Source organism: Anastrepha ludens, chromosome 6, assembly GCF_028408465.1.
Source record: "Anastrepha ludens isolate Willacy chromosome 6, idAnaLude1.1, whole genome shotgun sequence".
Taxonomy (NCBI): domain Eukaryota; kingdom Metazoa; phylum Arthropoda; class Insecta; order Diptera; family Tephritidae; genus Anastrepha; species Anastrepha ludens.
In genome coordinates, this window is record NC_071502.1 from 9,975,437 (window position 1) to 9,994,097 (window position 18,661).

Consider the following 18,661-nt stretch of genomic DNA (forward strand, 5'->3'; position numbering starts at 1 on the left):
GATATTATATTAGCAGATGAGCTTATAGCTTGGAGCTGGCTACAAATATGGTGGACCGAGACGTGGGTGAATAGTATTGGTCCATTTAATGGACACCGTTCCGAAGTAATGCAAGGTAGTTCCGGGAAGGTAGTCACCCCAGAAGAGGAGGAAGGATTGTTTTAGTGGCTGACGAGGGTCGCTGTAAGTGCGAAGGCATTCTCAATCCTCCTCAACCACCACAAACAAACAAAATACAAAAACAAAGAAACAAAAAAAAAAGATTCCAGATTCCCGCGTTAGAGGGCGAAAATTTATGCAGGCCTGATACCCACAAAACTGATTCGGCTATGCAAAATGACATTGATCAACCCTTCCAGCTTTGTCAAGGTAGGAAAAGAGCTCTCCGAACCTTTCAATATCCAGCGAGATTTCAGGCAGGGAGATCCACTATCGTGCGAGCTCTTCAACTTCCTCATGGCAGGGGTACTGCGGAGAGCCGGTGTTCCTGGAAAGGCACTTTTTTCACCAAAAGTGTCCAGTTCCTTTCATATGCTAATGACATTGACATCATAGCACTGCAAGCGAGATGTTACCGCAGCATTTTCCGCTATCGAAAGAGGGTCTTCTAGAGTGAACCTGGCGGTTAACGAGAACAAGACATAGTAGCAATTGCCCACTAGAAAAAATACGCGCCGTTTTGGATGCAGCATTTCAGCGGACAACTATACTTTTTATATTGTCAAGGAATTTATATGTCTTGGCACCGCCGTTACAACAACAAACGATGTCAGCCTGGAGATAAATCGACGAATCGCGCTTGCTAATAGGCTTTACTATGGTTTCATAAGCAAATGCGCCGCAGAGACCTCCCTCGCCCGACAAAACTAACACTCTACAACACGCCCATCTTAGCCGCGCTACTCTATGGCGCCGGAACATGGGTCGTAGCGAAGCCTGATGCAGCCGCTCTTGAGATATTCGAGAAAAGATTCTTCGGAAAATCTTCACTTCTCTTCGGGTTGGCGACAACTACTACCTTGGAATGAACCACGACGAGGTGGACATAGTGAAGCGCATCAATATTCAGCGGTTGCGCTGGCTGGTCCACGTCAGGCGTATGGATGCAGAAGCTCCAGCAAAGAAGGTGTTCAGATGGCAAGCTGGAGGACAACGACGACGTAGGGGTAAACCATGCCTCGGATGGAAGGGCGAAGTCTAGGGAAGCCTATCATAGATTGGCGTAATAAATTGGAGAAGGCGCGCGCAAAGCAGAGACGCCTGGCGAGACTGGTTGCAGTCGACGTTAATCCGGTAACGGGTTGTGATACTTGATCAGGCCATATAAGTAAGTTGATAATTAAATTGCGTGAGTTAAGTCTAACATTTTTGTAAATTTCTTAATTATTTAACTACCCAGTACCAGGTTAATATTTTCGATACTTAACTGTAAACTAAATCGAGGTTGTGAAGTGTTTATTTTTGTGTTCAAACTAAAATATTTTTTAATATTTGTTTGCAGTAGACCTAGAAACTTGCAGCAAGCATAAATAAAGCCAAAGTCAGAGCAAAAAGTCAAAGGGCTTAATTGCTTTCTTTGTTACAGCAGTTTTCATTATGATATGACGTGTATTCGTACTTTCATGTGTTACTCGTACCCGCATACTTATCTGTACTTCAAACAACTTTTCTCTTTGCATCTTATCGGTGAGTGCTTAAAATATATTCTGTCAAAAAAGTACCGGGACTTAAAAGTTTAAAAAGTCCGTTTAAATGGACTGCAAAATAAACAAACAAAAAATGGGGATACTCAGATGGTTAGTAAATAATTTCTCCTGGGCGTTATGAGGCGCTTGAGGAAGTAAACGTCGTGATGATGCCAGAGGTGTGACCAACATTAACCGCGGCCATTAGCCCATTAGGTACGGCCATCTGAGCAACGGTTGACTGGACTAGTGTAAGATTGGGCATTGTGAAATGAGTGGAGCAGAGTTCTGCTGCCGAGTACCTGATGACGTGGTAGCCGAAATTACTCTCGCCATTCACTTTTTCTCTATAGCGAATGGCTAAACCTGGTAATCTATCATCCTTGGCAAAAGTTTTGAAAAAGTTCAGATTTCGGGAAAACCTTCATGAAATTTGCATCGCTATTCAATCACTGGATGGAATTTATAGTGAGTGTATAATTTACACATCTGGCGTATCCTATGCTGGCACACTAGGTCCATTATTTTTCATTTTATTTTTTAATTATATAGGATCGCTATCTTCAACTGCTTTATACTGACGATTCAAAAATTTACTGCGAGATCAAAGAGATGAATAGCTCGCTCGTTCTTCAGAGTGCTACGGGCGTGTTTTATTTATGGTTTTTAAGAAGAAGGCTTTTTCGTAGTATCCAAAAGTATCAATCAATCCAATATTCTCCAAACTAGGAGCCATTTCAATCAGACTCGGTGAGATTCGCTTAATGAAGTGAACATTTTCGGTGCCTTATTCGGAGTCTCTAAGTTCACCTTTGGCCTCTTCTTCTTGATTGGAGCATTAACTATAATATATATATGGCAGCTGGTTGGACTGATGACAGGCCACTTTCTATGGGCAAATCACTTGAAAAAGGTGGGCATCTTAGACAGTGCACTCTGCCCAGAATGTGGGGGGAGGAAGATAAGACTGCGAACCACTTTCTGTGCGTCTGCCCGGCCTTTGCTCGAATCAGGCTTGAGAAATTTGGCACTGATGTGTTAAGAAGCGACCACCTCGGCTCCTTGGCACCACAATATCTACTCTTACTGTAGACTTAATTGTGCCTGAGTGCTGTAGTCGTTGCTAGTCTGTCCCGACACAAAAACAAACAGAAAATCGCCATAAAGTATGACCGAAGCGTTGGATATGCCGTGTGCCGTGAGATATGGCTCACTAAAGCCATCTATCGTAAAATGTCAGAGCTTTTTAGTTCACATAATAGTTTGAATTTTGTTGTACAATTCTCGGTACTTTTTTAGCACAAAATGTACGCAGTCCACAAACGTTTTCCTCTTGGTTTAATTACTTTTGTAAACTTTTATTGGTCAAATTTTAACACATATTTTCTTGTTCATGTGCATTTTGTTCTGGCATTCTTCTTTAACATAAAAGTGGAACAGTTGTTACAGCTTCGAAACGCTGCTACTTCAAAATTGACCGCATCGAAAGGGGCATACAGACACGAGTACATAAACTTTTATGCGTCTGGGTAGATATAAAATTTATTTTAATGTGTTGTGCTTTATTGCCATTCAGCTGCTGGTACTAAGTTTTTAAGTTGACAAAATAATTCTTTATACTCAGTTTCCGCATTGTTAGCAATTTAAATGAAGCAATCCTTTTTCTGATTTGCAGTGAGTCTAAAAATATTTCAATTGAGTTTAAACTAATAAAATCATACAACTGATTGGGGAATGGGAATCATCCAACTGATGGGATTGGGAATTTAATGGGGACCGATTAACGAATGATTTTCTCGGCTTTTTGTTTCGTAAAGTGCTATCAGTTTGAGAAGAAAAAAGTAGTAAAATCTAATTAGAGATGCACAGCCGAAAGAAATAAATTCATCACTGGAACGGAACATCGGAAAATGTATCTAGTAATTTCTCAGATTTCCAAGTGGAGTAAGTAAGGAAACATAGCAGAAACTTTTTAGTTATCCATGCATTATGGGGCCTATTTTACGCCCTATCCGCTAATGCGACATACCTATGTAGTTTTCACAGGTACACACTTCGATCATTATACCTATTGTACCCATATAAGGGGTTATATACAGTTAGATGCAATTTTCCAAATAGATAGATATGGCTCCCAGGCGAATACAATGAGTGATCGATGGTTAATGGAATTTGACGAATGCGATGCAACAAAATCTTCAAAACGCCAAGAAAAAAAATGCATTGACTGTTTGGCCCATTGGAATGAACTCCTTGTGGACAATTCCCTTGGTATCGTAAAAACTTGATTTTTGACTTCTCCAAAGTTTCAGGTTCATATTGGAAACACCACGTTTCATCACCAGTTTTCTCTCCTCTTTAATGAGGTCTTTCGAATGTTGTATTCTGGGCAATTTTTGGTCCTCAGTTAACTTGTGCGGCATGAAATGTTCACAGACCTTTCGTAAGCCCAAATGATCAGTTAAAATGCGATATATCGATGTTTTGGAGATATTTAACTCGAATTCCATGAATTTCAACTATGATTTTGGTTCATTTTGAATAAATTGACCAACAATTTTAATGGAGTTTTCGGTAATTACTGATTTTGTTCATTGTCATTTATGTTCTCACAACCATCTATGAAACGTGTAAACCACTCATGAACTCTGGTGCGAAATAGGCAATCATGGCCAGAAATTTTTTCATCAATTCAAATGTTTCGGTAAACGTTTTACCGATTTTAAAACAAAATTTCCTATTAGCTCTTTGTTCGAAATTAAGTTTTGTACCGATGTCACAAATATACTGACACTTTAGACGAAATAATTTCGCTTCCACTGAACCGAATGTCACCAAGTTTTCACTGGAAGTGAGCTAGGGTTGTAACTTCCAAAGTACTAACTCATTAAAAAGATGGCGCCATCAAAAACGTTTTTATGACGCTGATCTTGTATATTTTGGACTTCACCTTGTATGTATGTTGGCAACGATATTTTTGTGTATTTCGCTTACGAGCTGACGTTGTCCTATTGCAAGTCCACGTAAAGCTCAGCGCATACAACGGATGTGGGTGATTTACATAGTATCACTGATCGATACTAATTGACGCTGATACTGAACTTCCGCGGCACTGGTGTGTGTAAACAGGTCTTAATTCAACAGTAGGAGACGCAGATTGCAATCTCTGTTCTTCTTTAGCGTCACTATTGATGTTCGTAGAGGCTCCAAGTCATAGTGTGGGAAAGGAAGACCCAACATTAGCTGGATAGCGCAGAAAAACTCTTTGAGAAACTGATAAAGCGTAGGCTTAGCGAAGCCGCAAAGAACAGTGGTGGCCTGTTTGACAGCATAGTTTTAGAAGTGCCAGGTCTACCTTAGGAGCCATCCAAGATGTAATAGCTAGCGTAGAACATGCTCAGACAGGTAATCGATACTCCAAACGCTTAGTATTACTAGCCACATTGGATATTAGAAATGCTTCAACAGTATAAGTTGGGTCGACGTAATTGAAGCCTTAAAGGTTATACGAAACGCGATAAGGATGCAAGACTGAACAAATACCAGGAGCGGCCCAAGGATCAATACTCGGACCTGAACTTTGGAATATAAGTTTCGATGAAATCCTTCAAATAGAGATGCCTGGGGATGTTCATTTAGTGGGATACGCAGATGACATTGCAGCTATAATAATCGCTCGAAACATTACCGAAGCCATAAGGAAGGTAAATTAGGTGATGATCCGAGTTCAGACATGGATAGAGGAGCACGAATTAAAGCTGGCCGCAAAGAAAACAGAGCTAATCCTTCAAACCAACAGAAGTATCCCATTAGAAGTAGATATAGAAGTACTCGATGCCACTTTATCGACAAAAAGAGTGTTCAAATACCTGGGAGTGCAATTAGATACAAGGTTAACTTCCTGGGTGCACATAAATCATGCTGCCACAAGAGCTACCGAAGTAAGCGGCAAGTTAAGTAAGCTTATGGCAAACCTGCAAACCTTGGAGATCCAACGCAGAACAAGCGAAAACTTTTAATGGACACGACGAACTCGATTCTCTTATACGGATGCGAAATATGGGCAGATTCGTTAAAGGTGCAATGCCGGCGGAAAGCTCTGCAATTTGTGCAACGCACCTGCGCTCTCAGAGTGGCTTCTTCATACAGAATAGTATCTGAAGCAGCGGAGTTAGTTATCAGCGGAACCATCCCTATAGATATTCTAGCACAAGAGCGCAAACGGAGATGGGAGGCAAAAATCTTCGATGTTAGAATTCTAACCCTCACACTTTGACAGGCAAGATGGAACTCTGAACGGTACGAACAGCGAGATTAATAGACTAATAGCCGATCCAAAAAAGTGGGTAGAAAGAAAGCACAGTGAGGTTAACTATTACCTCACACAGTTTTTGTGCGGACATGGGTCCTTTCGCAAGTATTTGTGGCCAATGGGAAAAGTGAGCCTACCAAACTGCAAATATGGAGATACTGAGTATGATGATGCGGAGCACACCTCCTTTAAATGCGAGAGGTGGAGCATACAGAGAACAGCTCTGAAACGAGCTATTGGTGTATTTTCACCTGAAGAAATAATCGAGAAAATGATGATAGGCGAAGAAAAACGGCTCAAGCGACTCCAAAATAATCCAAGTGCAACAGTTAATGTTAAAAAAATTATATTTAAAATCTCAGTTATAAAATATTTTTTTTTTAAATATTGTTTAAGCAAACAATTAATTATGAAAGTAATTACCTTATGTGATGAAGGTTTGAAAAGTGATTTAATATCTAATTAAAATATAGCTAACAATAATTCTATAATCTAAGCTAAGTGTTGACTAAAATTTTGAAAAGAAAATTATAATAATATTAATTTAATATATATTAATAATAATTTTTCTACTAATACATTTTGTTTTTGCAATTATTTCCTTAACGAGGACTGCGCTCTTAAAACAGCAAAAGCGATCTAAATTATTGGAAAACATTTGTCGGTGCATGCCGCACAATCATCTCCTGTATCCATTTGGCAGTCGTTTGTATGTTGTGATAGATGCCCGGCTGATGATCGACGCCGCAGCCGAAGCCGGCGCTGGTGATGCCAACTAAAATGAAGTGGCCGCGTTCCTTTACAATCAACGGCCCACCAGAATCGCCTGCAAAGAGAAAGAGCAAAACGAGCGCGCACATAAAATAGTCGCATAAAGTTGGTTAACGCAAGTTAGTGGAAGTGCCTAGAAGTAGGCAACGCACGGAATGCTGAATGTTGAATGCGATTGATGGCAACAGAGTGTTCTTGGGTTGCTGGTGAATTAAGCAACATATTATATATTTTTTCAGGGTATAAGCAGAGAATGGCATTAACATTCTAGGGTATAAGTGAGGCATATGGGGTAAAGAAGTAGCGTGATTTAGTGTCAAGTAATCTAAGTATTTTGGATATTCTCGTTAATTTTATAAAATTTGCTTAATTTTCCGGCTAGAGTATAAAAAGGTGTGAAATGAAAAAAAAAAAATTGGGAAAAAAATTATTTTGAGATTTTTCCATGTTGACAATGATGGCAGTGAGTGTTTTAAGAGCAATTTCTTCGATTCTTTTTAATATTAAATTTTTTATTTTTTATTTTTTGTTTCAGCAAAAGAGTATATAAGAGTAAAAAAAATATTGGAGAAAAAATTGTTTTTCTTTCAAAACTTTTAACCAAAAAAATTCCATTTTATCATGGAAAGGTTTACACGCCTCAACAATGTTTACAAATCGTATAATTGTATTACGAAAAACGAGGCTCTGTGAAAAGTGTTCATGGGGCCAACTTATGGTGTTCAGCAATGAGGCCCATTTTTGGCTTAAGCGGTTATATACAGTTAGAATTTTCAATAAAACGATTTTTTTTTAATTTTTTTTTAAGTACATATTATATGTTTAAGAATACACACAGCAAATTTAATGTCGTTCTGGTGAATATTTTCGCAGTTACTCGCAAATTTTCAAAGACGTTTTCACCTCAGTGGATTCGTTAATAAGCAGAATTTCCGCATTTGGACGAATGATAATCTAAGAGTAATTGCCGAAAAACCAATGCACCCACAAAGAGTGACTCTTTGGTGCGGTTTATGGGCCGGCGGCATCATTGGCCCTTTTTTTCCAAAATGAGGCCGGTCAGGCAGTTACTGTGAATAGTGTTCGCTATCGTGAGATGATAACGAAATTTTTATGGCCCGAATTAGAAGATATCGATGTGGACGATATGTGGTTTCAACAGGACGGTGCCACTTGTCACACAGCTAACGAAAAAATGGTTCTTTTGCACGAAAAATTTGATGGCCGAATAATCTCACGACGCGGCGTTGTCAATTGGCCGTCAAGGTCATGCGATTTGACACCGTTGGACGTTTTTCTTTGTGGTTATTTGAAAGAAAAGATGTACGTCGATAAGCCAGCAACAATTCAAGAGCTAAAGGATGAGATAATTCCGCACATTAACAGCATACAAGCTCAATTATGCCGCAGCGTCATCGAAAATTTGGACCATCGGATGGAGGTGTGCCGCCGAGGCCGCGGCGGCCATTTGGATGATACTTTGTTCTATACGTAATTGAGTCATACGGATATTATCATAATAAAGAGAAAGAATAATAATTTTCTAAAAACATTTTATTGAAAATCAACACCGGCCTTTGAAACTTAACCACCTTTAATAAGGCCGGAGCGGCTGCGCATTGTTTCAAAGTTGGTGACCAACATTACTCGAAAACGCCTAAACCGATTCGTCTCAAATTTTATCACGAGCTTCTAAATATATTTCTTAGTAATTAGTCCAAGATTTTTTCTCACCGATAAATTTTTTTTTTTTTTATAAATAATTTAAGCCCGAAATTTTGGTCAAGAATCGATTTTTTTTTTAATAACCGCCAGTTTGTCAACAAAATCTATTTTGCTTATTTCTTCAATTAATTACTAGACGCATTCTTCAACATTATTTTAACGAAATCTGTTTGGTTTTTTTAATTTCAGAGGATCCAGTTCAGAGATAGTGTCGTCATCGCAAAACGTCTTTTTTGAGAGGAGCTCCCGGAGATCAGCTGTAGCTCCTTTCCAACGAAATATTTTTACTACTACTAAGTCTTTAACTACAGTTAAAAGATAACATAAGATGTGTACAAATTTTTAGATTTAAGGATTTAGAATAAATTTAAAAGTTTTCGTAGCAAAAATTCTGGAAAATTCGCTTTTTTCGGTCTTCCAACTGTATATAACCCCTTAGTGGCTACGTCAATAAGCACAATTGCCGTATTTGGTCTGAAGAGCAACCCGAAGCCATTCAAGAATATTTATTACATCCATTGAAAAAAAACCGTTTGCTGCGGCCTATGGCCTGGAGAAATCATCGGCTTATATTTCTTCAAAGACGAGACTGGCGCCAATGTAACAGTGTGCGGTGAAAGCTATCGCGCCATGATAAATGACTTTTTGATGCCGGAAATTGAAGCCGTGACAAGACGGCAGGTGGCGCTACTTGCCCTCCAGCCTCTGAAGCAATGGACTTATAGCGTCCTCGCTTCTGTGATCAATTTGCCTCTTGTCACGAACCAGTGGACTGGGCACCAAGATCGTGTGAAATCACATCTTTGGGCTTCTTTTTGTGGGGGTATGCAAAATCTCAATGCTTTGTGGATAAATCAGCTTCGATTAAAGCATTGCATGCTAACATTACTAAAGTTATTCACGAGATACCGACCGAAGTCCTTCATCGAGCCATTCAAAATTGGTATTTACGGATGGACGAATTACGCCGAATTTGAGGTTTACGGTATATACCTATGAAATGAGACTTTCAGCTATTAGTCCATAGATGTCGCTAGGAGTATTTTTAACCATTCCCAAATGTCTTGTTTTTTTTGTCTGTCATCTGTCAACAATATTCAGTTCATTGTTTGTTACGTTTAATACAACAATGCATTTTTGTCACTCTTAAAAATGTCGTATTTCGTGCTTTCGAACTACTATTTGCGGACATCGTTGATTTTCTGTTATTAATTGAAGAAAAACGCTTCTCCAGCTCATCAAATGCGTATAGAAGCTTATGGTGTACATGCTCTAAGTAGAGCACAGTGCTTCAGGTGGTTTGAAAAATTCCGAAGTGGTGATTTTAGCGTGGAGAACGAGGACCGTGGCCGGCCACCGAAAAAGTTTGGGGACGCCGAATTGCAAGCATTGTTGGATGAAGATGATGGTCAAACGTAAGAAATGATGGCAGAGCAGTTGGGAGTAACCCAAAAAACCATTTCTAAACGTTTGAAAGACATGGGCATGATTTTAAAGGACGGAAGATGGGTGCCGCATGAACTGACAATGCACAATGCATCGCCACATCGAACAAGAGCGACCCTGGAATTGGTGGAGACGTACGATTGGGAGCCGCTGGTGCAGTCCGGTGAGTAGACTTGGCGCCTTCCGATTATCATTTGTTTGCATCGACGGGCCACGCATTTTCCGAGCAGCGCTTCAATTCTCACGAAGAAGCCAAAAAATGGATCGATGATTGGTTTGCGGCCAAAGACGGCTAATTTTCTTGGCGCCGCATCCACAAATTGCCTGAGAGATGGGAAAAATGTATCGCTAGCGATGGCTATTATTTTTAAGATTAAATTTGTAATCATTTTTTGTTAATAAACGTTTGAAATTGAAAAACAAAGTCTCATTTCATAGGTATATAACGTAAAAAATATATGCTAAGAATGGTTCTACACAAAAGTAATAAATAAGGCCCAATTAATTTGAGTATTTCTTGTTTTATTTCAATTTAAAATCTGATATCTCTGAATTGATCACCCTTTATTTTGAAAATATTGTTGGAAGACCAAGAAATCCTTTGCTTTTTCCGTAAAATTTAAGATATTTGGGATTATCCGATTTGGATAAAATATGCACCGTTTTGTTGTATGATTTGTTGCCAGTTTAAGGATAGCTTCATAATACCTCTCTAATAGAAGTCTTGGTCCTTATTGGCGAAAAACTGTAGTGATCGATATTCAGAATCTTTTCTTGGTTTCAAATTTGTATCACTCGGAAAGTTTTGCAAGAGAAGTTTTGCAGAGAAAAAGATGCTAATCGCTTGGTTCCATGTTTGCACTTTATGGTGAATGCATTAAAACTTTCCAACCAAGCTCCCATAATTTTCGGTGAATCACTACACTCAAATGTCACCTTAACAACGAGCATAAACTTTGAATTTTTATATATCAATACTTTACGAGATATCGATCACTACAGCCGTCTACCGAAAAAATTTAATTGAATTTCTTTTTGCCCATTAAGCTACACATCGATTGCCCTCAGCGAACGGAAATTTCTCACCAATATATGTGCATATTAGAACAACACTACCGACAACTCCTTACCCAAACATGCATCCTGATGCCCATCTGAGTGTCCCGCACAAAACATTTCGCCATAGAGTTCCACATTGATGCGTTTGCTTTCGTGCCAGCGTACGCAGTCGAAGGAAGCTGAAAAATGAAGAAAAATATACGTTTCGGTCGTTTGGCGTTGCTTGAAGGTAGCATACTTATGATTGGTACTGTGGCCACTTGCAACATATTGGTGCCCGCATGGCCCATGCTCGCCTCGGTCTTGCCCCAACCAGCGATTAGACCCTTGCGTCCAATCAATGTGATGGGAAATAGTGGCAAGCAAATGGGCAAAATGTGTTCACTGGAATAAATAAAAGAATTGCAATTATACTTTGTTAAATAAGCATAGAACTCATAAGACTCATTGACAAGTTTTGACACCTTTTTGATTCTTTCGTATCTAATTTGAATAATTTTTTATATTTTAATAATTTTTTTTATATTTTGATAATTTTGTATTAAAACATGGTGCACTCTCTTATAAAAACCATGTAAACCGAAGTTTGCGGATTTGTGCAAATTGAAAGTAAAATCAACAGATTCGCTTCTAAACTTCACGCTTTTAATGAGAACTTTTGGAAAAATTTTGGGTATGCAGTTTTGTAGCCCATAGAATTTATTCCAAAAGTGAAAATAAAGCGTAAGTTTCGAGTTGCTCCCAAATCGTGAAAATTTTTGGGAATTGTTATAAGTATTGGTGCGCAACTAAGTTCCCGCTGTTTGTCAATAGATGCCGCCAGCAGTGTGTGCCAGTCGATTCTAACATAACCTAAACGTCATAAACCAAGCTTAGACATATAGCAAACAAACTGCTTCGACAAATTAGTAATTTTGTTTTGGTGTCATATACTTTTGGTTTTGTGAAAAAGTCTGATTTTGTGCCGAATAATCGTCATTTGCGGGAAGTGTTGATTTTCCTCTTTCATTTGAAAACAAAAAAAAACGGCGGCTGAAGTGCATCGACACCTACAAAAAGTTTATGGAGATGCTGCTTTAAGTGAAACAACGGGCCGAGATTGGTTCCGGTTCTGTCGCTTCAAAGACGGTGATTTTAATGTTGACGACCGTCCGCGTGAAGGAAGGCCAAACACCTTCGAAGACGCTGAATTGGAGGCATTGCTCAATGAGGATCCGTGTCAAACGCAAGAAGAGCTTGCTTCAATATTAGGAGTTACCCGTCAATCCATTTCCAAGCGATTGCATGCTTTGGGGATGATTTAGAAACAGGAGACTTGGGTTCCTTATGAGTTAAAACCAAGGGATGTTGTACGTCGTAACGTCGTGTTTTCGCTTGTGAACAACTGCTCCAGCGGCAAAAAATGGAAGAGTTTTCTTCATCGCATCGTGACGGGTGATGAAAAATGGATTCATTACAGCAATCCAAAGAAAATAAACTCATGGGGACTGCCCGGTCATGCTTCTACGTTGTCGCCTCGGCCGAATATTCACGCTGCGAAGGATATGATATGTATTTGGTTGGACTAAGTTAGTGTTATTTATTATGAACTGTTAAAACCGAGCGAAACCATCACTGGGGATCTGTATCGACTTCAATTGACGCGATTGAGCCGAGCACTGCACGAGAAGCGGCCGCAATTCGCGGAGAGTCATGAAAAAGTGATTCTTCAGCATGACAACGCTCGGCCTCACATTGCTAAACCAATTAAAACCTACCTAGAAACACCGAAATAGGAAATCCTACCCCACCCGCCATATTCTCCAGATGCTGCGCCGTCCGATTATCACCTGTTTTGATCGATGGCACAGCAGTTCCATTCATATGAAGACATCAAAAAATGGCTTGATCCGTGGATAGCCTCAAAAGATGAATAGTTTTACCGCGACGGCATACGAGATCTACCAGAAAGATGGGGAAAAGTAGTAGCCAGCGACGGGCAATACTTTCAATAATTCACTTGTAACCATTTTTTCAGAATAAAGTTGTATTTTCATCAAAAAAAAAAAAAAAAAAAAAAACAGCGAGAACTTAGTTGCGCAACACAAAATTTAAATTTTTTTTTGCTATCGGCTTTTGGGTTTGTGCATGGTTTTCATATGCACGACATTTTTTATATAGAAGAAATCACTCGACATCGTCAGCGAAAAAAATTGTGAAAAATTAATGCGATTTTTGAGTCACTTCAAATTTGCACTTTTACCAAAATTCAATGGACTATAAAACTGCATGGCTGCAATTTTTCTAGAAAATTCTGTTACTTATATGAATATTTTTTTATATAGAAGAAAAAACTCAATACTGCCAGTGAAAAAAATTATCAAAAATCAATGCGATTTTTGAGTCAGTTCAAATTTGCACTCCTAGCAAAATTCAATGGTCTTTAAAAAATTTTCTATATATTTCGATTATTTTCTGATTATTTTTATCAAAATTTTTCACATGGAAGAAAACAAAAAGCAAATGCGAGTCACTTCCAAAATGGACTATAAAACTGCATTGCTGGAATTCTTTTAGAAATTACGATTATTTTTATGAAAATTTGTTGATTTTTCTTAGTTTACTCAAAGTTTGAAAATATGGATTCATATGGGTTTTATGGGGCAATCAACTATGTTTTCACAACTATGCTCCTGAACATACCACCGCTTCCAATATTGATTGAAAGGGAAGGTCGCTCGAGTGCCTTAAGATTAAACGGTATATCTGAACTTAAAAGTGGGGATATGAAAGGACATTTAAAGATCTTAGAAGACTTCGTACATAGTCCCATTTTTCAGAGGGAAGATATACTATCACCCAAAACCATACTCTTTAGGAACTTCCAAGTTATAATTAATGAACGCACAGACTGGAGAACTAATTCTATCACTTTCAAACCTGGCTCCCAGCTATGGTTTACTGATGGGTCCAAATTGGAAAATGGCAGAACAGGGGCAGGAATCAATGGGCCTAAATTCAAAAAATCGATTCCGATGGGACTCTACCCAACGATATTCCAGGCAGAAATACATGCTATTGAAATATGTGTGAGAGAATGCCTTAGCAGGAAAGTGAGAGGTATTCACATCTTGAAAAGTACTTTTCTTCAGGGAAGAACTTTAGAGCAAACCTGCCGACTAAAGGTTCACCACGAGAAGTCTTTACTATCCGGGAAGAGCTTTAGAGCAAACCTGCCGACTCAAGGTTCCTTTTAAATAAAAGATTTCTTTTTATTTAGTTAGGGCAAATGACTGCCTTCCAACTACCAGGCTAAGACTGAATTGCCCGCCTTCTGATAGAATGGCTTTATTTTATACTTTCTTTTTGCCTTGTCATCAATAAAATATATAATTACAACCAAACATTGTTACAAGTAAAAATCAATAACAAAATTGTAAATTCATAAAAATGCTATACAATAAAATTTTGCTTAGGTTGACTTAAATTTTGCTTAGGCAAGCTTACTTCACAGTAAGCTATAGTTTTGCTTTGGAGTAAGGTATCATATGACAAAAAAAATGTATTTGGTGTGTGCCATATGTTTACTTATGTCTTTGAAATTGAAGAGTAGAGTAAATTGAAATGGTTTACATAATTTAAGTTTGAGTTCATTTACCTATTAAAAATATATTTAAAGAATTCGAAAGAAGTTTGAAAGTGAAGTGAAGGTACTCTACAATCTACTTACTTTCAGATAGCCAAGTGGCTCTAAAAGCTCTAAATTGGTTAATGATTGCCTAAACCTTATCAAAACGTTAGGAAACCTCAACATAGTAACAATAGGCTGGATTTCGGGACATGAAGGACATGAGAGAAATGAAATGGCTGATGGCCTTGCAAAACAAAGAGCAAATATGCAACTTACTGGACCTGAGCCTTTCTGTGGACTCACAAAAGGCCACATTAATGAGTTCCTTAGGAAATGGGAAGAAAGAAAATTTGCTGCACATTGGCTAAACTGTGCCGGTCAGAGTCAAGCCAAACTATTTCTAAGTCCCAAAAAGGAATATCTGACAAACTTCTCTCACTAAACAGAGTAGATCTGCGTCTTTTAACGGGATATCGTACAGGTCACTGCAGCCTGAGGTATCATGTAAATAATACTGGTCTATCTGAGACCAATGCCTGCCGCTTTTGCGATATGGGCATAGAAAGCTCAGAACATGTGCTTTGTGAATGTTCTGCGTTGGGCAGACAGAGACTTCATCACCTTGGTGGTATCGTAGTATCTCCATGCAATATTTGGAACAACAAACCTAAAACTGTGCTAAAATTTTTAAAAAGCCTAAAACTCTAGGGTTACAAAAATAGGCCTTTCACAATAGATCAGCTCTGGTCGCAGTGCGTAATGGTCTTCTAATAATAATAATGTTTTAAGGGAGGAGCCTGGTTTATAAGGTCAAAAAAATCATTTTTTTTTTTTCGTTTTAAGCGATTCCTAATATATTTCAGAATATTTACACAAAGTTGCAGAGCCTAATTCTCAATACTTCCGTAGATACAAAGCCAAAGATAGGCGAGCGTTACCGGACAACTATAGTACAAACTTTATCTTCTTTTCTCGACTTTTCATTTTTATGATTTCTTTGAATTGGCGTACATGAATGAAAAAAAAACTAATGAACCTTTTGAAATGAATCATAGCTTGTTCCCTTCAGTATAAATTCTTTTCTATTTGAACGAACAAAATAGATAGAATTTTTTCAAGATTTTTATACCAAGTTGAAGTGAATTTTTTTTTTATAAAAAGGCATTTTTTTCTTTAAAACCTCCAAAAAGGTTGAAATTTTGGAATTTCTCTCAGTTTTCTTAGTTCATCTAGAATAAAAAATCATGATAATTAGAAATCCATTTGAATTTTTTGCTTTAGATAATAATTACGAGCTGTATCTTGTACGCCAGTTGGAAACTCCAGCGTTGCCGCGCTCTACTAATTTCTATGTTAAAAATTTTTTTCAACTTATTTTAACCAGTACAAAATTTTTTTATAGTTTTTAAATGTTCATGAAAAGATAGAAAAAACTTTGCAGTGCTAAATTAACTTTTGCCTTAAAAAAGAAATCGCAAAGAGATGCAATTTTTAGACCTCATAAACCAGGCTCCCCCCTTAACAAAAAACTTATTAACCTGAAATAGGAAACAAATAAATTTTCAAAACTTTTCAATAAGTCTTAGTCCTATACTTATTTAACGCAGTGTATGTAGAGATAAACAAATTTAATATATCAGCAAAAAAATTTAATTGAATTATGTACAATATATATTTTCACAATACAGTGATAGTAGGTCTGAAATTATATTTGCTTTACTGCTTGAAATAAATAAAAAAAAATAAAATTAACAAAAAAATAAAATAAAAAATAAGAGATATTGAAATCATTCCTACGTTGCTTAAGTGTTAAAATATGATTTCATATCGAATTATTTTTTTAGGTCCTACAATTCTCTGCAGGAGCATCGTATGAAATCTTCTTATGCTTATCTGCTTACCTTTGGCGTGAAGCAAACCATTTTATTTTTAAATGTACATTTTTTTCCTACCTAAACCTCGTCGGCTTGGCTAGCTTGAGTAGCGCCACATCGAAACGATCCGGCTGTGTCATGCGCAACTGAAAACGCGGATGCACAATCTTCTGTATGACGTTGTGCTTTTCCACCGGCAGTGGTTCGTGTATATGCCCCAGGTTCTGTGTATCCAATTCGCCCAGGTAGACTGATATATCCTGCAGGCGCGCCTGTTGTATGCAATGCGCCGCTGTAGCGACAATATTCTGCGACACCAACACACCGCCACACTGGAATTCCGCTATGCGTATATGCGCCTGCCAAGGATATTCGGCGAAATTCGCTGTTCGGCCACCAATGATGCGCTTTTGGAGCGTGCGTTGTGTGGCGCGCGGCAAACCGCACTCAGACTGAAACAATGCAAAGCAAACGAAGAATGGGCGTAGAAAAGATGATGAAAAAATTAGCAAAGAAAAATTAATATAAGTGTTTTTTGGTTTTTTTTTTGTTATATCAACGCTTTGGCGCTACTTTACCAACCTTTGCGAAAACATCATTCTCGTTGCGTCGCTTCAGCATTACGCGTTTGGGTAGCACGCCACCACCACCGCCACTAACGCCGCCGCCACCAAAACCACTGGCTGTCAGTCGCTTATATTCGTTGATTGCGTTGCCAACTAAGTTGGCAACTGGCGCTGAATTCGCGTCCCCGTATAAGGCTCCATACGGCATAGCTGCTGGGCCGGCGGCATGGTTGGATGCGGCAATGTTGGCATTGAAGCTGCCACCGCCACTGCCACCGATGCAGCATGAAAATAGCCACTTGTTGCTGCCACAACCCTTGGCATGACGGCCGCCTTGCAGCCAACAGGAAAACGACAATTTGCACGGCCACACGCTGCTCTGGTGCATGCACTCACTGGGTACGCCCAAGATGGTGTTTAGTATGCCTGGAAAATGTTCAAGGTCAGTTGAATGAGCACAGATGGGTTATAGTAAAAGTTGCTAAAATGACACGGAAAAAGTGTTCACAAAATTGTCTTTAAATATTTCGCTCAAATAAGAAATTAGCGCGAATTCTTGCGGTATATTTTCTAAAAATATTTGCTCCCTGCATACGATGGCCCAAATGAACACGAAGACTCAACTATTCTCTATGGTAGTATTTCCTAAACTTCTATGGTTTTTAGAGAATAAAAAAAATTAAAAGAAATATTTAGAACTTACGACTCTTTTTCAAATAAGAGGGCCTACAATTTTTCATTTTTTCCCCCTTTTCGGCACAATCATTAAACTTACAATCAACTCACTTACTCGCATCAACTAAAACGGCTATTTTGAAGAGATTCCAGCAGTGGCCGATGATGAGCAGCCACCATAAATTCCATAGGTGCATGGCGTGTTGGCGATTGCGCTCGCATGTGTGCGCATTTAAGCGTGTGTGTGTGCGTGTGTATGCGTTATAAACACATTAACATACGCGATGTGCATACATAAATAGTTTGGATTAATAGTCTATGACATGTTCAGGCTGATTGATGGCGCCAGCAAAAGCAATTACAAGAATGATCTGCAAAAACAAAACAAAACAACAACCACAAGAACAAAAACATAATTAATATTAAACAAACATGAATAGGCTAGAGTGTTTGACAAGGCAGCAAAGTAAATAATGAGGGATGTATAGAAAATAGAGAAAAGCAAGCTAAAGAGAGGGGCTTAGGTGTATTATACAGAGTAATAAATGCAAAGGAAGTGGGGAAGTAGTGAGAGCAAACAGCTTTCTTTGTAAGCATTTGAATGTAAATCGAAATGTTACGGGAATTTTGCTAGGAAACTTTCAGGAATTATTCAGCGTAGCCAAAGCTATTAATGATAAAATATTAGAAACAAATAGGAAATTAAACAAGAGAAATTTTAACAAAACAAAAATAAAAAAGAACAATAAATATTTTTCCAAATTTAAAAAACAAAAAAAAAACGTTTTGTTTTTATTTAGCATACCATCAGCTATAAATGATAAAAAGGAACTAATCTGAAATTTCTTAAACAAAATTTTAACAAAAATATTAATTTTTTTCTTAAAGCTAAAATTAAAAACAAAAAGAGAAACAAAACTGAAATTTGAGCTTAGCCT

At 38.1% G+C, this 18,661-nt stretch overlaps 1 protein-coding gene across 1 annotated transcript; it reads right to left on the minus strand.

Moving 5' to 3' along the window:
• Positions 1-6,624: 6,624 nt before the first annotated feature.
• LOC128867686 (serine proteinase stubble) lies at positions 6,625-18,065 on the minus strand. Its single transcript, XM_054109127.1, has 6 exons — positions 17,839-18,065; positions 17,065-17,474; positions 16,561-16,934; positions 11,237-11,382; positions 11,070-11,177; positions 6,625-6,823 (listed from the first exon to the last, which is right to left on the minus strand). The coding sequence occupies exons 1-6, from the start codon at positions 17,918-17,920 to the stop codon at positions 6,642-6,644; spliced, it is 1,302 nt and encodes a 433-aa protein (XP_053965102.1). The 5' UTR covers positions 17,921-18,065; the 3' UTR covers positions 6,625-6,641.
• Between the last annotated feature and the right edge of the window lie 596 nt (positions 18,066-18,661).

What these genes read in the sequence shown, in the direction of transcription:
- LOC128867686 (XM_054109127.1), bottom strand. Translation starts at nt 17,920, where the DNA reads ATGCACCTATGGAATTTATGGTGGCTGCTCATCATCGGCCACTGCTGG. An exon ending in AGAATGATGTTTTCGCAAAG is followed by an intron (nt 16,935 to 17,064) that starts GTTGGTAAAGTA and finishes GCATTGTTTCAG; the next exon opens with TCTGAGTGCGGTTTGCCGCG. An exon ending in GGCCACAGTACCAATCATAA is followed by an intron (nt 11,178 to 11,236) that starts GTATGCTACCTT and finishes TTCATTTTTCAG; the next exon opens with CTTCCTTCGACTGCGTACGC.